We start from the raw sequence: 20,796 nt of genomic DNA, 5'->3' as shown, positions 1-20,796 counted from the left end.
GGAAGAAGTTGTTTCTTGGGTTTGTTCATCTGGAGAAAGCATTCGATGGGGTTTGCACATGAAGTAGTGACATGGGCATTGAGGAAGTTAGAAGTGGAGGAATGGATGATCAGAGTAGTGATCGCAATGTATGAGAGAACGCGCACAGCTGTAAGGACGAAGGACGGGAACAGTGGTGAGTTTGAGGTGAAGGTGGGAGCGCATCAGGGGTCGGTACTAAGTCCACTACTATTTGTAGCTGTGATGGAGGTCCTGGCTCAGAACATAAAGGAGGGTTTGCCGTGGGAGTTGTTGTATGCAGATGATCTGGTGTTGATTGCAGAAAGAAATGATGGACTGAAGGAGAAGATGAACAAGTGGAAGGAATGTATGGAGACAAAAGGTCTGAAGGTGAATATCGGAAAGACGAAGGTGATGGCAAGTGGTAAAGCATGTGGTGAGGTGGAAAGAACTGGGAAGTGGCCGTGTGCTGTGCGCAGGAAGGGTGTCGGAGTGAACTCCATTCAATGTACAATGTGCGCTGAGTGGGTTCATCAAAAATGTAGTGGTTTGAGAGGGTCATTAACCAGTGTGGCAGCTACATTCAAGTCTAAGGTGTGCACAGAGGGAGCTGCAGATGGAGGAAATGTCGAGTTGGATCTTGGATATGGCGTAAAGCTGGAAGGTGTGAAAACATTTTGTTACCTAGGAGACATGCTGAATGGAGAAGGTGGATCAGACTCGGCAACGGTTGCTGGAGTGAGATGTGCATGGAAGAAGTTTTGGGAACTGAGTGACATGCTTATGAGGAGGGGAGTGTCATTGAAGCTGAAGGGAAAGGTGTATGATGCTTGTGTGAGAAGTGTTATGATTTATGGGAGCGAGACATGGGTAATGAACGTGGAGCAGCAACAAAGGCTGGAAAGCGTGGAAATGCGAATGGTTCGGTGGAAAATGATGTGTGGAGTATCGTTGAGAGAGACGAAGACAAATGATGAAATGGGAATAGAGCCTGTGATTGATGCTGTGAAGAGGAACAGGTTGAGATGGTTTGGTCATGTGTTGAGGAAGGATGAAAGTGACTGGTTGAGAAGAGTGATGGAAATTAATGTAGAAGGATGTAGAGGAAGGGGAAGACCGAGAAAGATTTGGCTAAAGATGGTGCAAGAAGAAATGCGGGCAAGGGGGTTAACAAGGGGAGATGCAGAAAATAGGGCAAAATGGAGAAGATTGTCATGGGGACCGCAAGGCTAACCCCCGCTCTAGCAGAGAAAATGGCCTTAACATGCCTGTTGTGTTGTTGTTGTATAATAGCCCAAGGTTCAATGTAATACCTGTTCTCTGATGTATACCGGATCGCTCTTGTTCGCCGAGCATGCAGACACGTTACTTTGACTGAAGTTACCGAGCCGATGATAGATGTATCGTTGATCCACAGGAAAGACAAGTAATACACTGAAGAAGAAGAGTCCCGCTGCAGGATCCACCAACCGTATTCTACCCATTTTATTGTGATTACTGGTGAAGGGGCAAAAATGAAAATAATGAAAACAAGTTTTGTTCAAAGTTAGCCACAACTTGGTTGCTTCCTATTAGACAAGGTGCAATAATTCAGAAACAGGATTTTTTTTGAAATCTGCATTAAGGTCACACACAAGAAGCACAAACATAACTTAAATGACGTTTTAAAATCTGGATTATACATTCACATATTATGTATGCACAAATGGTGAAACCAATGGCACAGTTGCATAAAGCATCCTTCAGGAAAGATTTAAGGATTTACTTTAATATTTCCATAAGTTTGCCCTTAAGGACACGCTTCATTTGAGGATGTTTACATTTATGAATATTCCTTAGGTTTTTCCTTGACCCTTCCTTAAACTTAAGAGAGTACTCACCGTCCTTAAACACCAACCTTTGAGTTTCCAAAAGGCGCTCTTCGTGAAAATTGATCACAAAGACGCCGATTATCGCAGTGCGACGCCAGAGGCTGATACACTGATACAGTCACGTGAAAAAGTAAGTACACCCCATGTAAAGTTTTGACTTTTTCAACATATTTCAACATAAAGCTATTTGATCTTCATTTCAACAATATTGAGAGATAAAGGTGATATAATATTGTTGGAACCCATCTGTGGATCGGTCCCATCGGCCGATGGGTCTGCGCCATCTGCGGACGTTTTGTTCACCTTGAAGGAATGTGTTGACAGAATGGTGCTCTTCAATCAGGTACACAGTCATTGGAATTACATGTGGTAGGAATTTAACAGAGATGATTTTTTAATGTTTAACAGATTAAACCACATGTCACGGACTGCTTTATAAACATTTATGACATCAATTGCTTATTTGTAGGTTCAAATAAACATACTCATCCACCATTGATGCATAGGAAACACAGATGGGTTCACCTTCAAGGTGAACAACACATCGGCAGATGGCGCAGACCCATCGGCCGATGGGTCTGCATTGTCATTTCTCGTGCATCCACAGATGGGTCAGACCCATCGGCCGATGGGACCGATCCACAGATGGGTTCCAACAATATAACAAATATCATGAAACATTTACATTTTGTAGTCCATTGTATAATTTAAATAAACATATGCAAATTTCGCATGTGGAAAAAGTAAGTACACCCCTACATTTATCACCACTTCAAATACCTAAAATTAGAAGCAGGTGCACCAGCTCAGGTGCAAATGATTAGAACATCGTTCGAGAGGATCTTGGAGGAAACTGTCTTATTTAAACCTCAGACATTTCGTTTGGTTTGCTCTTTGTTGTTGAAGTGTGTGGCGTCACCATGCCTAGATCAAAAGAGCTCTCTGAGGCCTTCAGAAAGAAGGTTATAGATGCCTACGAGTCTGGGAAGGGATTTAAAAATCTCCAAACAATTTGAAATCAATCATTCGACTGTCCGGAAGATCATCTACAAGTGGAGAAGATTCCAAACAACTGCCAACTTGTTCAGGCCTGACCGCCCCAGCAAGTTCAGCCCGAGAGCAGACCGCAAGATGCTGAAAGAAGTCTCTAAGAACCCCAGAGTCATCACGGGACCTACAGGTAGCTCTTGCCACTGTTGATGTTAAAGTGCACAAGTCTACCATAAGAAAGAGGCTGCACAAATTTGATCTACATGGGAGGTGTGCCAGGAGGAAACCTTTGCTATCCAGAAAGAACATCAGGGCAAGACTAAAGTTTGCCAATGAACACCTCGGCAAAGACCAGCACTTCTGGAACAATGTGCTCTGGACAGATGAGTCAAAGGTAGACCTATTTGGCCACAGTACCAGAAGACATGTTTGGCAAAAACCAAAGACAGCATTTGACCACAAGAACCTGATACCAACTGTAAAGCATGGTGGTGGAAATATTATGGTTTGGGGCAGCTTTGCTGCATCAGGGCCTGGGCAGCTCACGATCATAGAATCCACTATTAATTCTTCATTGTACCAGAGGGTGTTTGAGGATAATGTGAGGCCATCTGTTGGAAAGTTGAAGCTCACCCAAAGGTGGACCTTGCAGCATGACAATGACCCTAAACATACCAGTAAATCCACCAAGGAATGGCTGAAAAGAAAGAAATGGAGGGTTCTGGAATGGCCAAGTCAAAGCCCGGATTCTAAATCGCATCGAGATGTTGTGGGGGGATTTGAAACGAGCTGTGCATGCAAGAAACCCCTCAAACATCGCGCAGCTGAAGGAATTCTGCATGGAGGAGTGGGCAAAAATTTCTCCTAGTCGATGTCAGAGACTGGTAGACAGTTATAAGAAACGCCTACTTGAGGTTTATTCTGCCAAAGGGGGCAATACCACCTATTAGAGCCAAGGGTGTACTTACTTTTTCCACATGCGAAATTTGCATATGTTTATTTAAATTATACAATGGACTACAAAATGTAAATGTTTCATGATATTTGTTATATTATATCACCTTTATCTATCAATATTGATGAAATGAAGATCAAATAGCTGTATGTTGAAATATGTTGAAAAGGTCAAAACTTTACATGGGGTGTACTTACTTTTTCACGTGACTGTAGAACCATGGCCTGGTTGCAAAAAATTCCCTTTTCTACAACCCATCCATGGCCTGGTTGCAATTTCTACAACCCAGTGCTGGATTTACTGGTTACTGATGTGCAACAACAACCAGCTGGATTTACTGGTTAGTAGGTCAGAAATGCTTTTTTGTCATTGGCTTTTCTCCACCAATTAGAAGCAAGCTTTCATAAATTACTCCAGGTATTATAAATTGTAAGAAAGGTCATGATTCGTTCTTTGTGTTGACGTCAGTTTAAACTTATTTGCATACACGTCTTGACCATGATTGTGGCTCAACGCACTTTATGGGTTAAAGAAAGATTTACCTGAAGGTACTTTTTTTTTTTTCCTTTGCAAAGGATTTCCTTAAGGGCTGTTGCATAAACAACCCTAAAGCCCCAGTCACACCGGGCCTGCGACCATGTTACGACCTAGCTGCGACCGAAAATTTTGTTAATCGCGGGAAAATCGTAGAAAGAGTGCGCGACTGGTCGCAGAGGTCGTGGGTGATCGCCAGAGCAAAATCAGTCGCAGCAAGGTCGATGGTCATGTTCAAAACTTCTGACCTGCGATTCCAAATCGGAAGAGGTCGCAGGCAGGTCTTACATGGTCGTACCACCAGTCGCGCATGGACGCACCACCAGTCGTGCATGATCGCGGGTCAAGTAGTCGCACGATTGGTCGTGCTAGTGGTCCTGCCACCTGACGATTGGTGGTGCCACCTGTCGTTCAACCTCACGATCGGCAGTGCGACAAGTCACGACCTGTCCCGACTGGTTGCACGACCTTACGATTGGTGGTACCACCAGTCTTTAGCTCGCAGACCAGAATATGTGGACCATTATACTATAATATTATATTATTATATTATTTTATATCATTCGCGTGTGGTCGGCGTGTGTTTTGCTGTGTGTGTACAACAATGTTTTTGTCAGTGTTTAAGGGTTAGACGTGTGTTGACAAGACGCTCGCTAAACGATTTTAGTAAATTCGGTCCGATGTTTTGATTTAAATCGCTTAATTCTTAAACAAGGGCTGGCAGGTACACAAACTCGGCTCCAAGCTGTCTACCCTGGGTTCGAATCCTTCTCCCTGCTCTCAAATGTTGTGGTTGTGTGCTTCCCCTTCTCTCCCCATCTTGTCTTCCGCTCCCTCTTTTTGTATATTTTGTTTGTCTGGTTGATTTGTTTGTGAAATAAATGTTAGCTCTTTCACGAGCCTCGATTCAGTATACAAACAAAAAAAAAAGCTAGAAAGTGGCATCGTGGCGATTCATAGGCAGTGTGAATCATCATTTCCAGGATCGACGTTAAACGGGAATCCCGTCTGCTGGCGTTAGTTGGTAGACCCCACGCCACGGTGTCCTTCACGAAGAGTAGGCGAGCCATCACCAGCATCCTGAATAAAGTACAAATTCCTGTCCGAAATACTTCTGGGAATGCAATGGCAAACCACCAGTACAGTGTGACGATTGTCAAGAAACTGTTTCGGTAGGACGGAGTCTTTGTCATACAGTATGGAGTATGGGACTGTACATCAGAATCCTTTAACTTTAACACGATATAAATAAATATTTAATACAGCATGTCATTCTATTCTTCAACACGATCTTCTTCCTGTGACCTCTTCTTCATTAGCCCACCTTTCTTGAGGGGTCGGCCGGGGGAAGCTTGGTCTGAGTTTGTCACGAACCGGTTGGCCAGGCCTGACGTTCTACTAGTCAGGGCAAGGATTTGCAATTTGTTGAGGGTGCCTGCGATAACTCGCCTACTCTTAAATTTCGACGAAGTGTACTGCTTGAGAGGTCGGTGACTACTGATGCTGACGCACTGTCGTGAGCCTTTATATCTGATGAGTTTCCAACTTAAACAATCCTGAGTTTTTAACTTATTGCTAAATTGATAGCTCAGATGGATGCACATAATATGCACTCATCTATCTATAATTCCAGTAATCTCTGTGTGTATGTTTGTATGTTTGTATGTTTGTATGTTTGTATGTTTGTATGTCTGTATGTCTGTGACCGCTGTTTCTCGACAACCACGGGTCCGATATACTTTAAACTTGCCAGGTATATTGCTGGGGACCCGAGGATGTGCCTTTTCAAGGTTTCATATTAATCGGAGAAGTAGTTACCGAGCTATGTCCAAAAAACGATTCAACCAATCAGAGAGCAGCGAGCTATCATGTGTGCCGAACGTGGCGAACAGACTCTGCCTCGGACGGCACATTTGAGAGCGTATTCATTTATTTCACGTTGGAAAACTATGTTGCCGTTAAACTATGTTTTAAAACTAATTAAAACTAATTTGCGATTCATCGTAACTGCGATTTGCGACCTTCCGGACAGTGAAGACTGCACTTCCGGCAGCCAATCACAGACCGCGTTGTTGCGTAGGCGTGGCCGATGTGAGAGCGAGCCGAGCCGAGCGCGTGCGCCATTACGGTTCGTAATTCGATTTCTTCCGGAGAAAATAATAATTTCTCGATTTCTTATGCGCATTATTTCTCCCAATTCAGTCAGAGCGAAGGGCGGAAGCGAAGAGCGTTGTTTTTTTTGTTTACGGGCGTACGGGCGTACGGGCGGGGTAGAGCGTACGGGTAGCGTTTTTTTTTTTTTGGCAAGGAACGGGCACCCACGTACGGGCATGCCCTAGTAAATATAAACCACGGTGCAAATGAAAAAAAAAATGGGATAAAAAGTTTCTCCAAACTGTCCCTATTTCTTGATTATTATTTTTTTGTCTTAGTGACTGTCCCTATTCACCTGTAAAACGGGGTGAATGTGAAAAAGGGACAAAGGGACAGCCATAAAAATCCTATTTGTTCCTATTTAACCCATATATGGGGTTAATAGGGAATATACATTGCTTTTTTTTTTAAAAACAAGAGAACACTTTCAACCCAAATATCAACTAGAACGCCACTCAGTAGAGCGTACACTCCCGCCGTGGGTTTAGTTGGAATAATACGTTTTGTTTAACATCCCCTCTCCCCAAAACAATAAATGAAAAATAAAGTAAGCCCTAGCTATCAGAGAATTTATTTTGATATATCTCGGAATTAGAGGATAAAAACATCATTTAAAAATAAGAATAAAAGCTTTAATGCAGTAAAACAGAAAAACATCTTTCCCAAAAAATTTTCCAAAAAAAATTCCTGGATCCGGAATAATATCCTGAGCTTCACCAAAAACTAATCAATTCTTCCTTATCCCAAGGGAAATCATCCCACCAACTTTCATCCAAATCCGTTCAGAACTTTTCCAGATATCTTATTCACAAACACACAAACACACGAACATACGAACACACACACACACACACACACACACACACACACACACACACACACACACATGGACGGATACGATCGAATGCGTTACTTCCTGGCGGGAGTAATAAACCTGAAAATCGCAGAGCGAGAACCAGAATTATTTACTTGGTCTGGGAAGCCCATGCGAGGTTTCTTCTTCTTCAGACGCTCACAACCCTAGGTGAATTTGCGATCTTTTAAAAAAAAGTTGGAATTTTGCCAAATCTGTTTTATTTGTTTGTTAATATACCTCAGCCCTTGACAAATCTGGAACTAAGTCTTTATAAGTTCATCAAATACTGACACCGTGATTGACATTTGCTGAGCTAAATGTTGATATCTCTTCTGAGGTAAAAACAAACAAACAAAAAAAACAGTTTTAAAGCATTATACGTATCAAACGATACATTTTATGAAACGGGGAAACCTAATACAATTTGGTGGTTTTTAAATGACAGAATATGTCTTTATTAGAAAAAGAAATGAACATTGAAGACGACGCTGCTAAAAAAAATACACCGCTCTAACTCATAACCACGAGTTTAAACTACATTTACAACAAATACGAAAACTATTTTCATATCACAATGTTAAATATAGAATATATAGAAGATAATGTTAAAAAAAAAATGAGCCCTATCTTCCAATGGTAAAAAATATCCTTCAAAAAATTCCTGGATCGGGAATAATATCCTGAGCTTCACCAAAAACTAATCAATTCTTCCTTATACTAATCAATCCCACCAACTTAAATCCAAATCCGTTCAGAACTTTTCCAGATATCTTGTTCACAAAGACACGGACACACACACACGGACACACACACACACACACACACACACACACACACACACACACACACACACACACACACACACACACGGACACGAGTGAATGCATTACTCCCTGGTGGGAGTAACAAATCAGTATGTTTATCAATTTTCAGCGAAAAAAGTTTCCGAACTTTTTTTCAGTTTGTGTCCCTATTCACCTTGCTGTCCCTATTCACCCCATTTTACGGTACCTTGTTTTTCAGTTTGTGTCCCTATTCACCTTGCTGTCCATATTCACCCCATTTCACGGTACCTTGTTTTTCAGTTTGTGTCTCTATTCACCTTGCTGTCCCTATTCACCCCATTTCACGGTACCTTGTTTTTCAGTTTGTGTCTCTATTCACCTTGCTGTCCCTATTCACCCCATTTCACGGTACCTTGTTTTTCAGTTTGAGTCCCTATTCACCTTGCTGTCCCTATTCACCCCATTTCACGGTACCTTGTTTTTCAGTTTGTGTCTCTATTCACCTTGCTGTCCCTATTCACCCCATTTCACGGTACCTTGTTTTTCAGTTTGAGTCCCTATTCACCTTGCTGTCCCTATTCACCCCATTTTACGGTACCTTGTTTTTCAGTTTGAGTCCCCATTCACCTTGCTGTCCCTATTCACCTCATTTTACGGTACCTTGTTTTTCAGTTTGTGTCCCTATTCACCTTGCTGTCAGTATTCACCCCATTTTACGGTACCTTGTTTTTCAGTTTGTGTCCCTATTCACCTTGCTGTCCCTATTCACCCCATTTTACGGTACCTTGTTTTTCAGTTTGTGTCCCTATTCACCTTGCTGTCCCTATTCACCCCATTTCACGGTACCTTGTTTTTCAGTTTGAGTCCCTATTCACCTTGCTTTCCCTATTCACCCCATTTCACGGTACCTTGTTTTTCAGATTGTGTCCCTATTCACCTTACTTTCCCTATTCACCCCATTTTACGGTACCTTGTTTTTCAGTTTGTGTCCCCATTCACCTTGCTGTCCCTATTCACCCCATTTTACGGTACCTTGTTTTTCAGTTTGAGTCCCCATTCACCTTGCTGTCCCTATTCACCCCATTTTACGGTACCTTGTTTTTCAGTTTGTGTCCCTATTCACCTTGCTGTCCCTATTCACCCCATTTTATGGTACCTTGTTTTTCAGTTTGAGTCCCTATTCACCTTGCTGTCCCTATTCACCCCATTTCAAGGTACCTTGTTTTTCAGATTGTGTCCCTATTCACCTTGCTGTCCCTATTCACCCCATTTTACGGTACCTTGTTTTTCAGTTTGTGTCCCCATTCACCTTGCTGTCCCTATTCACCCCATTTTACGGTACCTTGTTTTTCAGTTTGAGTCCCCATTCACCTTGCTGTCCCTATTCACCCCATTTTACGGTACCTTGTTTTTCAGTTTGTGTCCCCATTCACCTTGCTGTCCCTATTCACCCCATTTTATGGTACCTTGTTTTTCAGTTTGTGTCCCCATTCACCTTGCTGTCCCTATTCACCCCATTTTACGGTACCTTGTTTTTCAGTTTGAGTCCCCATTCACCTTGCTGTCCCTATTCACCCCATTTTACGGTACCTTGTTTTTCAGTTTGTGTCCCTATTCACCTTGCTGTCCCTTTTCACCCCATTTTACGGTACCTTGTTTTTCAGTTTGTGTCCCTATTCACCTTGCTGTCCCTATTCACCCCATTTTACGGTACCTTGTTTTTCAGTTTGTGTCCCTATTCACCTTGCTGTCCCTATTCACCCCATTTCACGGTACCTTGTTTTTCAGTTTGAGTCCCTATTCACCTTGCTTTCCCTATTCACCCCATTTCACGGTACCTTGTTTTTCAGATTGTGTCCCTATTCACCTTGCTTTCCCTATTCACCCCATTTTACGGTACCTTGTTTTTCAGTTTGTGTCCCCATTCACCTTGCTGTCCCTATTCACCCCATTTTACGGTACCTTGTTTTTCAGTTTGAGTCCCCATTCACCTTGCTGTCCCTATTCACCCCATTTTACGGTACCTTGTTTTTCAGTTTGTGTCCCTATTCACCTTGCTGTCCCTATTCACCCCATTTTACGGTACCTTGTTTTTCAGTTTGAGTCCCTATTCACCTTGCTGTCCCTATTCACCCCCATTTTACGGTACCTTGTTTTTCAGTTTGTGTCCCTATTCACCTTGCTGTCCCTATTCACCCCATTTTACGGTACCTTGTTTTTCAGATTGTGTCCCTATTCACCTTGCTGTCCCTATTCACCCCATTTTACGGTACCTTGTTTTTCAGTTTGTGTCCCCATTCACCTTGCTGTCCCTATTCACCCCATTTTACAGTACCTTGTTTTTCTGTTTGTGTCCCCATTCACCTTGCTGTCCCTATTCACCCCATTTTACGGTACCTTGTTTTTCTGTTTGTGTCCCCATTCACCTTGCTGTCCCTATTCACCCCATTTTACAGTACCTTGTTTTTCAGTTTGTGTCCCTATTCACCTTGCTGTCCCTATTCACCACATTTTACGGTACCTTGTTTTTCAGTTTGTGTCCCTATTCACCTTGCTGTCCCTATTCACCCCATTTTACAGTACCTTGTTTTTCTGTTTGTGTCCCTATTCACCTTGCTGTCCCTATTCACCCCATTTTACGGTACTGTAGCGACCCATGGGTCCCCCAAGCGAGACCAGCAACAGAATCTCCTTGCTCCAGCCGGTGACGTAACCGGCGGGCAAACCACGGCGCCGGGGTGGCCGGTCACGTGACCACTAAAGCGTGCCGCGCGTGCGGTTATAATCCTTTGCACCTGTCGGTCACGTGACCACCAAAGCGTGCCTCGCCTGAGAGGCGTGGCTTTCGGTTTCGGTTGTGCTTTCTGGTTTTGATATACTAGGGCATGCCCGTACTATACACAAAGAATTAAGTTAAGCACCCCTACACAACGAATTAAGGTAAGCACCCCCTAATATATATTCTTTGTGTATATGTATACATTGGCATATATTCTAAGGTATGTGAGATCAAATAATGATCGGTATGACATTAGCAATTATCCATTGATGAAATTGAGTGATCAAAGTGAAAAAAAGTGATTGGTTGAGTCAGTGATCCGATCACGTGGGTCCTACACACGTTATTGACGCAAAGATCGCTAGAGGTCTTCTCAGAACAATGACTGTACGTTAGAAAACATAAACGTCATCCACACTGTCCGTGATGGACCTATAGCTCCATACTTAAATTGAGGTGAAAATATGCCTAAAATTCCCAAAAAATTTCACCTTAAATTATTCAGAATAAAATATTGAAAACGGCATGATTGTTATGTTTTTATGTGAACATAATATCACTTCTCCAGAAAATATAGCAATATCATGGGTATATTACACTGTTTTGACGACAACAAACTTGTAATGTGCGAGGTTGTAAAAAAACGGGGGGGGTGCTTAACTTAATTCTTTGTGTATATATATATATCTAAAATTATATCCCCCCCCCTCTATTTACATGAAATGGTTTGGTCCAAAGCGAACGGCTTGCGAGTACGGTGACAATCCCCCCCCTCTATTTACATGAAATGGTTTGGTCCAAAGCGAACGGCTTGCGAGTACGGTGTTTTTTATCGGACCCGTGGAATTATAGATAGTAGTTTTAATTAGTTTTAAAACATAGTTTAACGCCAACATAGTTTGCCAACGTGAAATAAATGAATACGCTCTCAAATGTGCCGTCCGAGGCAGAGTCTGTTCGCCACGTTCGGCACACGTGATAGCTCGCTGCTCTCTGATTGGTTGAATCGTTTTTTGGACATAGCTCGGTAAGTACTTGTCCGATTAATATGAAACCTTGAAAAGGCACATCCTCGGGTCCCCAGCAATATACCTGGCAAGTTTCAAGTATATCGGACCCGTGGTTGTCGAGAAACAGCGGTCACAGACATACAAACATACAAACATACAAACAAACATACACACAGAGATTACTGGAATTATAGATAGATATGCAGCCCGATAAACGGGCTTTTTAGAGTTCCTGAGTTGGTTTTTACAATAAACATCTTCTCGGACGAGTTTGTGCCTTGCCCGTCACTTCGCCCGTCTCAAGCAAGAGCCCTGCTCTTCACTGGTGACCTCTGACTGCCCCCAAACGGATTCGGGGGCTGCGAACGAACACGGCAAGCGCGCCCTATCCAGGGAAGCCACCTAAGCTGGTGACGCCGGCTTCTCCCGCACGGCTTCGGGCGCAGTTTCGAACGCGGATTCGAAATGCCGGAGTTTCGGTAACGACGACGGCCATGACTATGAGGTTCGCGCACCGCGCTCGGCTCCTCCTCTACGACCGGAGGGGCGAACCTATTCCAAGACCCTCCGAAGGCACGGCTGCTTCGTCACCTTCGCGCGCACTGACGTTGGCGGAACGGCTGTTTCGTCACCTTCGCGCACGCTGACGTTAGCGGCACGGCCGCTTCGTCACCCTCGCGCAACTACAACTACAACCGCAACTACTTCTCCGACCCTGCATCCTCGGGAGGCCCGCGAGGAACCTCAGCAGCCTCCCCCGAGGCCTTGACCAGCCCCTCGGTTGGCTCACCCGCTTTTCGCGTGCACCGCTCGAGCCTTCTCGGCACTGCACCCGCGACCTGCAACCTCGGGAGGCCCGCGAGGAACCTCGGCAGCCTCCCCCGAGGACTTGCCCAGCCCCTCAGTCGCCTCAGCCTATGCATAGGCCCGTGGAGTGCATTCTGGGGGGACGTATGTGGCGGTTACCTTATGTGCAGGTAACCGCATTGGCGGTTACCTTATGTGATTACCTTATTTGGGCATAATACACGTGCACGGGCCTGTTGGACTTGTGGTTGTGCGGACGTGACGCACGCGCGGTTGCCGGAGCCACGCCCTCCGAAGAGGGCTTTTGGCTTTATAGTTTTATATAAGCGTGCCGACTTCCGTTCGAGACTTCGAGTTTAGTGTGCTGGATCTTGCTGTTACAATAAACCATCTTCTAACCCTACGAATGGCCTCGTTCTCTCGCCTTACGCGACTCCTAAAGTACCTTGTTTTTCAGTTTGTGTCCTTATTCACCTTGCTGTCCCTATTCACCCCATTTTACAGTGCCTTGTTTTTCTGTTTGTGTCCCTATTCACCTCGCTGTCCCTATTCACCCCATTTTACGGTACCAGTTCATTACCTTTGAACAGACTGCTATTTTTATGGAGCATCAAGCCCTCCTTTACCCAGTGCTCCCCCGAACTATTTTCATGTTGTACGGTTTTGCTCTCAGATGAACTTCGAGATAAAGAAACAGTCATTACGAAATAATAATTAACACTTCGGGTTTCGCTGCCTGGGTTACCTGAATCGCAGGTGTCTCGTCATTTAGCGTTCTGCGATGTTTCGCTTCTCATGAAGAAACCAATTAACACCCTCCATGATGCCAACCTGGACTGCATTGCTCGTTTGCACAACTCGAACTGTCACATGGAAGTCCACGATGGCTATTTGACGCATCGAACATCTAATGTTACATCACGGAAGTTTGTTGTTGTGTACAATGTACACGTCCATGTTATTGTTGTAGTTTATGGTCGGGAAGATCACTTACCGTATATTATCAAAAAGGTACATTTCAGGTAGAATATATAGCACAATATATAAATTGGAGCACAAAAAATAAAAGCATGAAAATAAGTTGTGATGATGAAACAACCTGTACAGTGTATCGTGCCTTCGTGTACAGTGAGAAGGCGGGTACATCACAATTTGGAGGCGTGGTTTTGGATAGACCACGTGGTGCGTAATTTGTTTTCCACCACGAGCCGCTTTCGCCACCGTGCGGCCATCCTCTCACTGAACCTCGCTCTTAACACCTCGGTGAGTGACCAATCAAAAAGAAGGGCAAACACAGGTGAAACAGGTCGAGACCGTCTTACATGATTCTCGCACTGTGTTTAGAAGTCCTAAGACAATATGTGCAGATATACAGTACTGTGAAAAACTTTGGGTTCTTTCAATGATCATGATTTCTTCGGGTAGATTATAAAATTATCAGTGACAACAATCATCGGTGTCAGGGGCGGACTGGGTATGTAAACCAGTCCTGGTCAGCGCTGGAACGGCCCAATCACGGGCGGCCATGGAGCAGCGATAGACCAGGCCTCACGCCTCAAGCGCCACAGTTCCGAAAGTACCAGCTCGGTGTGTTGGGACCAGATATGTTGGAGGCAAAATGTGCGATTCACGGCCATTTCTGACCCACAACTTCAATTTCAACTGAGAGCGATTTTAAAGTAAGAACATTAAGAACGTAAGAACACGGACAAGAATAGACCGAATAATCACTGAAGAAATAGCATTACGATTCCTGATGATGGATTCTATACATCGTTTGATTACATGATTTAGCATACCTCGCCAAACCTCCGCCATACCTCCACCAAACCTCCGCCATACGTCCGCCATACGTCCACCATACCTCCACCAAACCTCCGCCATACGTCCGCCATACCTCCACCAGACCTCCGCCATACGTCCGCCAGACCTCCGCCAAACGTCCGCCAGACCTCCGCCATACCGCCGCCACACCGCCAGACGTCCACCATACGTCCGCCAAACGTCCGCCAGTCCTCCGCCAGACCTGTGCCATACCTCTGCCATACGTCCGCCAGACTCTCCGCTATACGTCAGCCAGACCTCCGCCATACGTCCGCCAGACGTCCGCCAGACCTCCGCCAGACCACCGCCATACCTCCGCCATACGTCCGCCAGACCTCCGTCATACCATACGTCCGCCATACCATACGTCCGCCATACCATACGTCCGCCATACCATACGTCCGCCATACCATACCTCCGCCATACCATACCTCCGCCAGACCTCCGCCATACCTCCACCATACCATATGTCCGCCATACCATACGTCCGCCATACCAGACCTCTCCAGGTTGAACTTTTGTATCTCACTGATAGGCCGCATCTGCATCCGGATCTTCACCAAAATCGAATCAACTCGTCCTTGTCACACCCACAACCTGTCCACCAAGTTTCGTCCAAATCCGTCCACAACTTTTTTTAGATAGCCTGCTCACAGATAGACAGACTGACAGACAGACAGAAAACAGACAATCCTGACCATGAAACATGACCTCCGCCACTGAATAACGGACATGAAGAGCATTGTGTTAATTGGAACAAAAATACTGATATTGTCAGAAGGGATTGATTGGTTCTTCAGTACTAAATGAATAAATTACCTACTAACCAAAAATGGACAGATGAAGAAGGACAAGCTCAATGAGGTTAAGCTATGGTCTGGTACAGAAGAGGAAATGACTTTCAACTGCGAACAAGATTCTTCCTTGTTGACTTAGCAATGTGGAAACTGAGGGAGGAGTCACAAGTTTCAATGGATTTCTACCAGATCTTCAGTAAAAAGATGATTGAGCAAACTGTCCACATATCCGATGAGAAGCAGAACCTGAGAATTCAATGTTTTTGTCAAACGGTCAAATAGTTTATTGTCACTCACATGTAGTTCAGAGCACGGCCGAAGAGTTTCTTCTTTTTGGACAGGTGATCAATGATTGAATGTGTCGATATGTCGTTGAGGGTATCACTCAGCATCAACATCAACATTAAATCTTCTCGCCATCTTTGGCATAATTCCTGAGGAGGTGTTTGATGAAACAAAGTTTGGAGAAACTCCACTCACCTGCTACCTGTGAAACTGCTTGTGTCAACAACAAGAACTTGAACAATGTGTACAATATGTGTGATAGGGGCTCGAGTACATGTTGTACCTTTTCTTCTTATTCTTTAACGATTCAGGTGTGGGTGTCACTGATCAGGTTGTGAATGTAAACACAGGTTGCTTAGTCGGTTATTGAGGTCTCAAAATCTGTCTAGCCATGTCATGGACTTGGTCTGTTGGTCAGATCATGAGACCAGTCATTCCTAAGCCCGAAAAGTGATCGGCGGCAGCCCACTGGTCGCCAACTAGACCGGCCTGCCTGGTTCCAACCAGGCGACCTGTTGGCCCAGTCTGTCCATGATCTGTGTTTGTTGTTGTAAACTCGCAAACAAAATATTATTATAAAAAAAACAAAAACAGTTCACTGACAGGAATACTGAAAGGGGGATATAGAGAGAGGAAGGGAGGAAGAGAGAGACAGAGAGGTGGAAGGAGAGACACACACACACACACACACACACACACACACACACACACACACACACACACACACACACACACACACACACACACACACACACACACACACACACACTTTTATTGGTATAGACTTGCAAATACCACCCATCGCTTCACTGATGGGAATACTAAGAAAAGGGGGTGAGAGAAAGAGGAGGTGAGAGAGAGGAGTGGGAGCGAGAGAGGTGAGAGATAGAGAGGTGATAGAGAGGTGATAGAGAGAGGAAGGAGGAAGAGAGAGGGGAGAGGATAGAGAGAGGGAGGAGGGAGAGAGAGAGAGGGGAGAGGATAGAGAGGGGAGTGGAGAGAGGGCGGGGAGAGGAGGAGGAGGAGAGAGAGAGAGAGAGAGGAGGTGGGAGGGGAAAGTGAGGAGGGGAAAGGAGCATAGAGGTGGGGGGGGGGGGGGGGGAGTGACATCCCACAACATGTGCTCCAGAAGGGAGGGGAGCGAGGAGTGGGGTGGGCGTGAGAGAAAGAGCGAGGCAGAGGTGAGAAAGAGGAGGAGATAGCGGAGGGGTGAGGAAGAGGATGTGAGAAAGAGGAGGAGAGAGAGGGGTGAGGATGGAGAAGGGGGTGGGGAAGTGAGACAAGGGAGAGAGAGGAGGGAAGGGGGGAGTGAGGAGAGTGGTAGGAAGAGGGTGAGCGAGGAAGGTGGGGGGGGGGGGGGAGTGACGCATCACCGCACGTCACAATACAGTCTTAGAGGGAGGGGTTGCGAGGAGAGGGGTGTGAGAAGAGAGAGAGAAAGAGAGAGAGAGAGAGAGAGAGAGAGAGAGAGAGAGAGAGAGAGAGAGAGAGAGAGAGGAGAGAGAGAGAGAAAGAGAAAGAGAAAGAGAAAGAGAAAGAGAAAGAGAAAGAGAAAGAAAGAAAGGGAGTGAGAGAAGGGGAGTGAGAGAGAAGGGGAGTGAGAAACGGGTGGGGGATGGGGAGAGCAGGGGGAACAAAGGGAGAGGGAGGAAAGGGGTGGAGAGAGCAACGCCTCAAAAATTGAGTGGCAATTCTTCAAAGAGTAAATGATTTAAAATATTTTTGCAATATTTCCAATTCTCTCTTCAACTCGGAGTTCACTTGTCCCGACAGGTTGGTGTTGGCTTATTGGCCTACATAGTTCCTCGATCTGTCATAATGCAGGTACTGTGCAGAAAGCCTCAAGAATGTACTAAGTTAGACTTCCATGATCCCAGCTGACATAATTGATAAAAAAAAAAATAACCACACCGACAATGAAAGTTTAATTCCCTCTCGAACCACTGATGAAATATGTCTGCAACCAGAGTGCTATCCAGCAGGAAGATACAGGAAATATAGAGGCCTCCACTATTGCCTACTTTTGTAAATTAGTACACCTGCTCACTGCGGGAGAGGCAAGGTGAGTCGGGTTATTATCCTTATTATTATTACCAATTATTATTAATATTACTTATGTTAGATTAGGTCATTGAAAAGATCAGAACATGCCTCACATTCTAAATTCGCGATAATAAAATTTACTTCCATGAGGGTGTCGGAGTGGTGGAGGTGGGGGGGGGGGGGGGGCGACTTTGGAAAAAAACACCACGAAAACGCCTTGGAAGAACTCCATGTAAGCGACAGTAGGGTCGTGTTATTAACCCTTGTTGAGAATATAGACTACAATAGATCAACGATCAGGTGCATTTGTCGACATGATAAGCATAGACTGATGCCTGGATTTCTTTCAGTTTAGTGTTAAACAGCATTAGCGACTGTTTGAAAAGGTTATTAAACGTGTTTGTGGTTTATAATATTTATGGTAGCGGTACTCCCACGAATACACCACGATAAGCTATTTATACACGTTAATTACTATTTATACACGATCAGCTATTTATACATAATTCACCAAATGTCTGTCCGTCCGTCTGTTCCCAGGTACCATAAAAATGGCTGAACCGATCACAACGAAATTTTGGTTGGGTAATCCTGGGACCACCTGGAGTAAAATAGGCTGTATTGATTTTCCAAAATTTTCCCAATATTTCCAATTTCCAATTTTTTTCAAACACGATGGAATAATATTTACCGATTTGAACAGCGATATGGCTTTTATTGAAATTCTACAAATACTGTTTAGATTTTGATGATTTGCGTGTGATATGATTTAACGGATGTTTATATGAATCGTTTAAAATAAAAAAAGCCTTCAATTTCTGATATTTTGCCTTTTCTTTTGGGCCTCCCAATTGACGCCCCACCCGTAGGGCGGGTACCGTTGCTGGTTTAATGAATTGCAATAACAATTACATTTCATACATACTTCACTCGTGAAATATCCTACATAGTTCCATAGTCTCGGCTCTTGAAACGATAGGAAGATAGGCATAAATAGTGGAACTTACTTCATTAAAAAAAAAAAAACAATAGCACAAAGGGAGCACACCACCTTTAATCTATCTAATCTGGGATTGACTCCTCACCTGACAACAGACCGTCTTTGAAAGACACGGCATCAACCACTGATAAATGCTGTGGCAGGTGCGACAAAGCAATCCACTGTTCTTCACGCCGAAGGCTTTAGAAATATTTGTGACAATGCCAGTCCCCACCCCTTCGGAAGGAACTAAGCCAGGGGAGTCCAACCTTTTTTGGGCACGGGCCAGATTGACTGCTATTCGACTCTTTGTAGACCGCATGACTTTTATACTTTATTGAAGCCGCATAGCCTCAACCAATATTTGGGTCAAGTGAGGATGGTACAATTCATGGCACTTCTGTGAACATATTCTCATGTCTGTCTGTTTTGTCAATCTTTAGAAGTCTTTGCGTAAAAAAATCCCAATTTCGAACACGTCCTCACCCATTTCTCGAAAATGCATTTACTAATCTTGTTCAATCTTGGCACACATATAGAGTGATGCGTTGCATATGCACGTCATTGTTTTTTCGAGATCAGATCCAATATGGCCGACTGGCAGCCATTTTATTACTTAAATGTGTCCCCAACCATTTATTGAACATGCATGGTTTGATTTTGTTCAAACTTGGCACAAGCAAAGCACATCACGACATATACGATATGCGTTCACTTCACTTTATTTTGAGATCTGATCAAAATAAAAATGCCATACATAATATGAGTAAAAAATTAAAATGCCATACATAATATTAGTTTTCTATTCTATTGCAGAAGTAGGTATACATATACAATTTATCCATAATCTCTAATTATCATCATTATTCATCATGTACATATCACGTTTGTCCAATATGTCTGCAATGTCAACACTTGCAAGTTTATGTAATGTGCAATTATGGTCCAAAAGGGACTGGTGAAATAGGCTGCAATGCACATGTGTATAATTCTTTCATCTATCCAATTGTTGCCTATAATGTGTACACAAATCACGCTTGTCCAACGCTAGTCCCGAAGAATACATCACACTGAACATGTTTGAAATTGGTTGGTACATGGTACATACCAACTTTAATTTTTTTAAATAAATTCGATTTCACACACATGCACATTATCTTTTGTGTTTTCGTTTTCAAGGTACACAGAAAACTTTGCGTACTGATGGGTTTTAACCTGTATATGTAGGGCACCCCTTCATATGAACTTTTCTGGAGCATTACTTGGTTCCTCCTAAGAACACAAGGGTAGACCAGCAAGCACACAATATTTATTTTAAATCTCCCTTCTTTTTTCTTGTTTGGCATTTTCTACAAGCTATGGAATGTCCCTTCTTTTCTATACTTTTCCGCATGGCGCATACCATATAAAGGGGCTTTTTATATGCCCCTGGCATTTCCCCCAAGAATTATTGTGCATATCACACTCAATAAATTTCAAACTGATCAGACTAAGCGTTCTACTTGTCAAATTATGACATCATAATTAAGGCACCAATGACGTCATCGTTAACAACACTTATTCTCCATGTGGAGTTCTTTACAATGAGCCACGTTTCAATCTTTTCCATGGAGCGGTTTTGGATATATAGAGGTGCAACGTTTTTCAGTTTTTCTAAGATGGCGAGCTGTAACACATGACCTATGATGTCATAATTATCATAAAGATGATACAGGAGGAGATGCTCCTATGGTGAAAATTTCGTGTCCATCTGACCAATAGTTGCAGACAAAAAATTCATACTGATCAGATCAAGCGCTATACTTGTCGAATTATGACGTCATAACGAAGGTACTGATGACATCATCAACAACATACTTTATTCCTCTTTGGGAGTACTTGACAATGTGCCAAGTTTCAAATTTTTCCATTCAGCGGCTTCCGAGAAATAATTATTCAATTATTTGTGTTTCATCCAAGATGGCTGCCATACCACGTGACCTATTACATCAGAATTATCATAAAAACATTCTGCATGGGTGTCACTCCAACGTTTTGTCTCAATCGGACATATGGTTGCTGAGAAAAACGAGGTATAGCCCATACAGACGGACGGACAACCCGAAAACAATGCCTCCGGCCACCTTC

The 20,796-nt window shown here is 43.8% G+C and overlaps 2 protein-coding genes across 4 annotated transcripts in view; one reads left to right on the top strand and one right to left on the bottom strand.

Annotated features, from left to right (window-relative positions):
• LOC137425475 (lysosomal proton-coupled steroid conjugate and bile acid symporter SLC46A3-like) overlaps nucleotides 1-18,869 on the bottom strand; it is a 69,253-nt gene extending 50,384 nt beyond the window's left edge. Inside the window, exons 1-2 of one of the 3 annotated variants that reach the window (XM_078776705.1) lie at nucleotides 18,776-18,869; nucleotides 1,314-1,497 (exon numbers count right to left, since the gene is read on the bottom strand). In XM_078776705.1, the coding sequence (XP_078632831.1) occupies nucleotides 1,314-1,484 (171 nt within the window). In that variant the 5' untranslated portion in view covers nucleotides 1,485-1,497; nucleotides 18,776-18,869. Of the gene's footprint in view, nucleotides 1-1,313; nucleotides 1,498-13,486; nucleotides 13,710-18,775 lie in introns of those variants that run through there. The other 2 variants (XM_078776704.1, XM_078776707.1) reach the window with 2 other exon arrangements.
• Nucleotides 13,915-20,796, top strand: part of CLOCK (clock circadian regulator) — a 142,209-nt gene continuing 135,327 nt past the window's right edge. Inside the window, exon 1 of the mRNA XM_078776696.1 lies at nucleotides 13,915-14,004. The gene's annotated coding sequence lies outside the window, so the exon portion shown is untranslated. The remainder of the gene's footprint in view (nucleotides 14,005-20,796) is intronic.

Source organism: Myxine glutinosa, chromosome 4, assembly GCF_964187855.1.
Source record: "Myxine glutinosa chromosome 4, kmMyxGlut1.1, whole genome shotgun sequence".
Lineage (NCBI taxonomy): Eukaryota > Metazoa > Chordata > Myxini > Myxiniformes > Myxinidae > Myxine > Myxine glutinosa.
The sequence above is the reverse complement of the archived record's forward strand: the minus strand, read 5'-3'. Positions and strand labels throughout refer to the sequence as shown.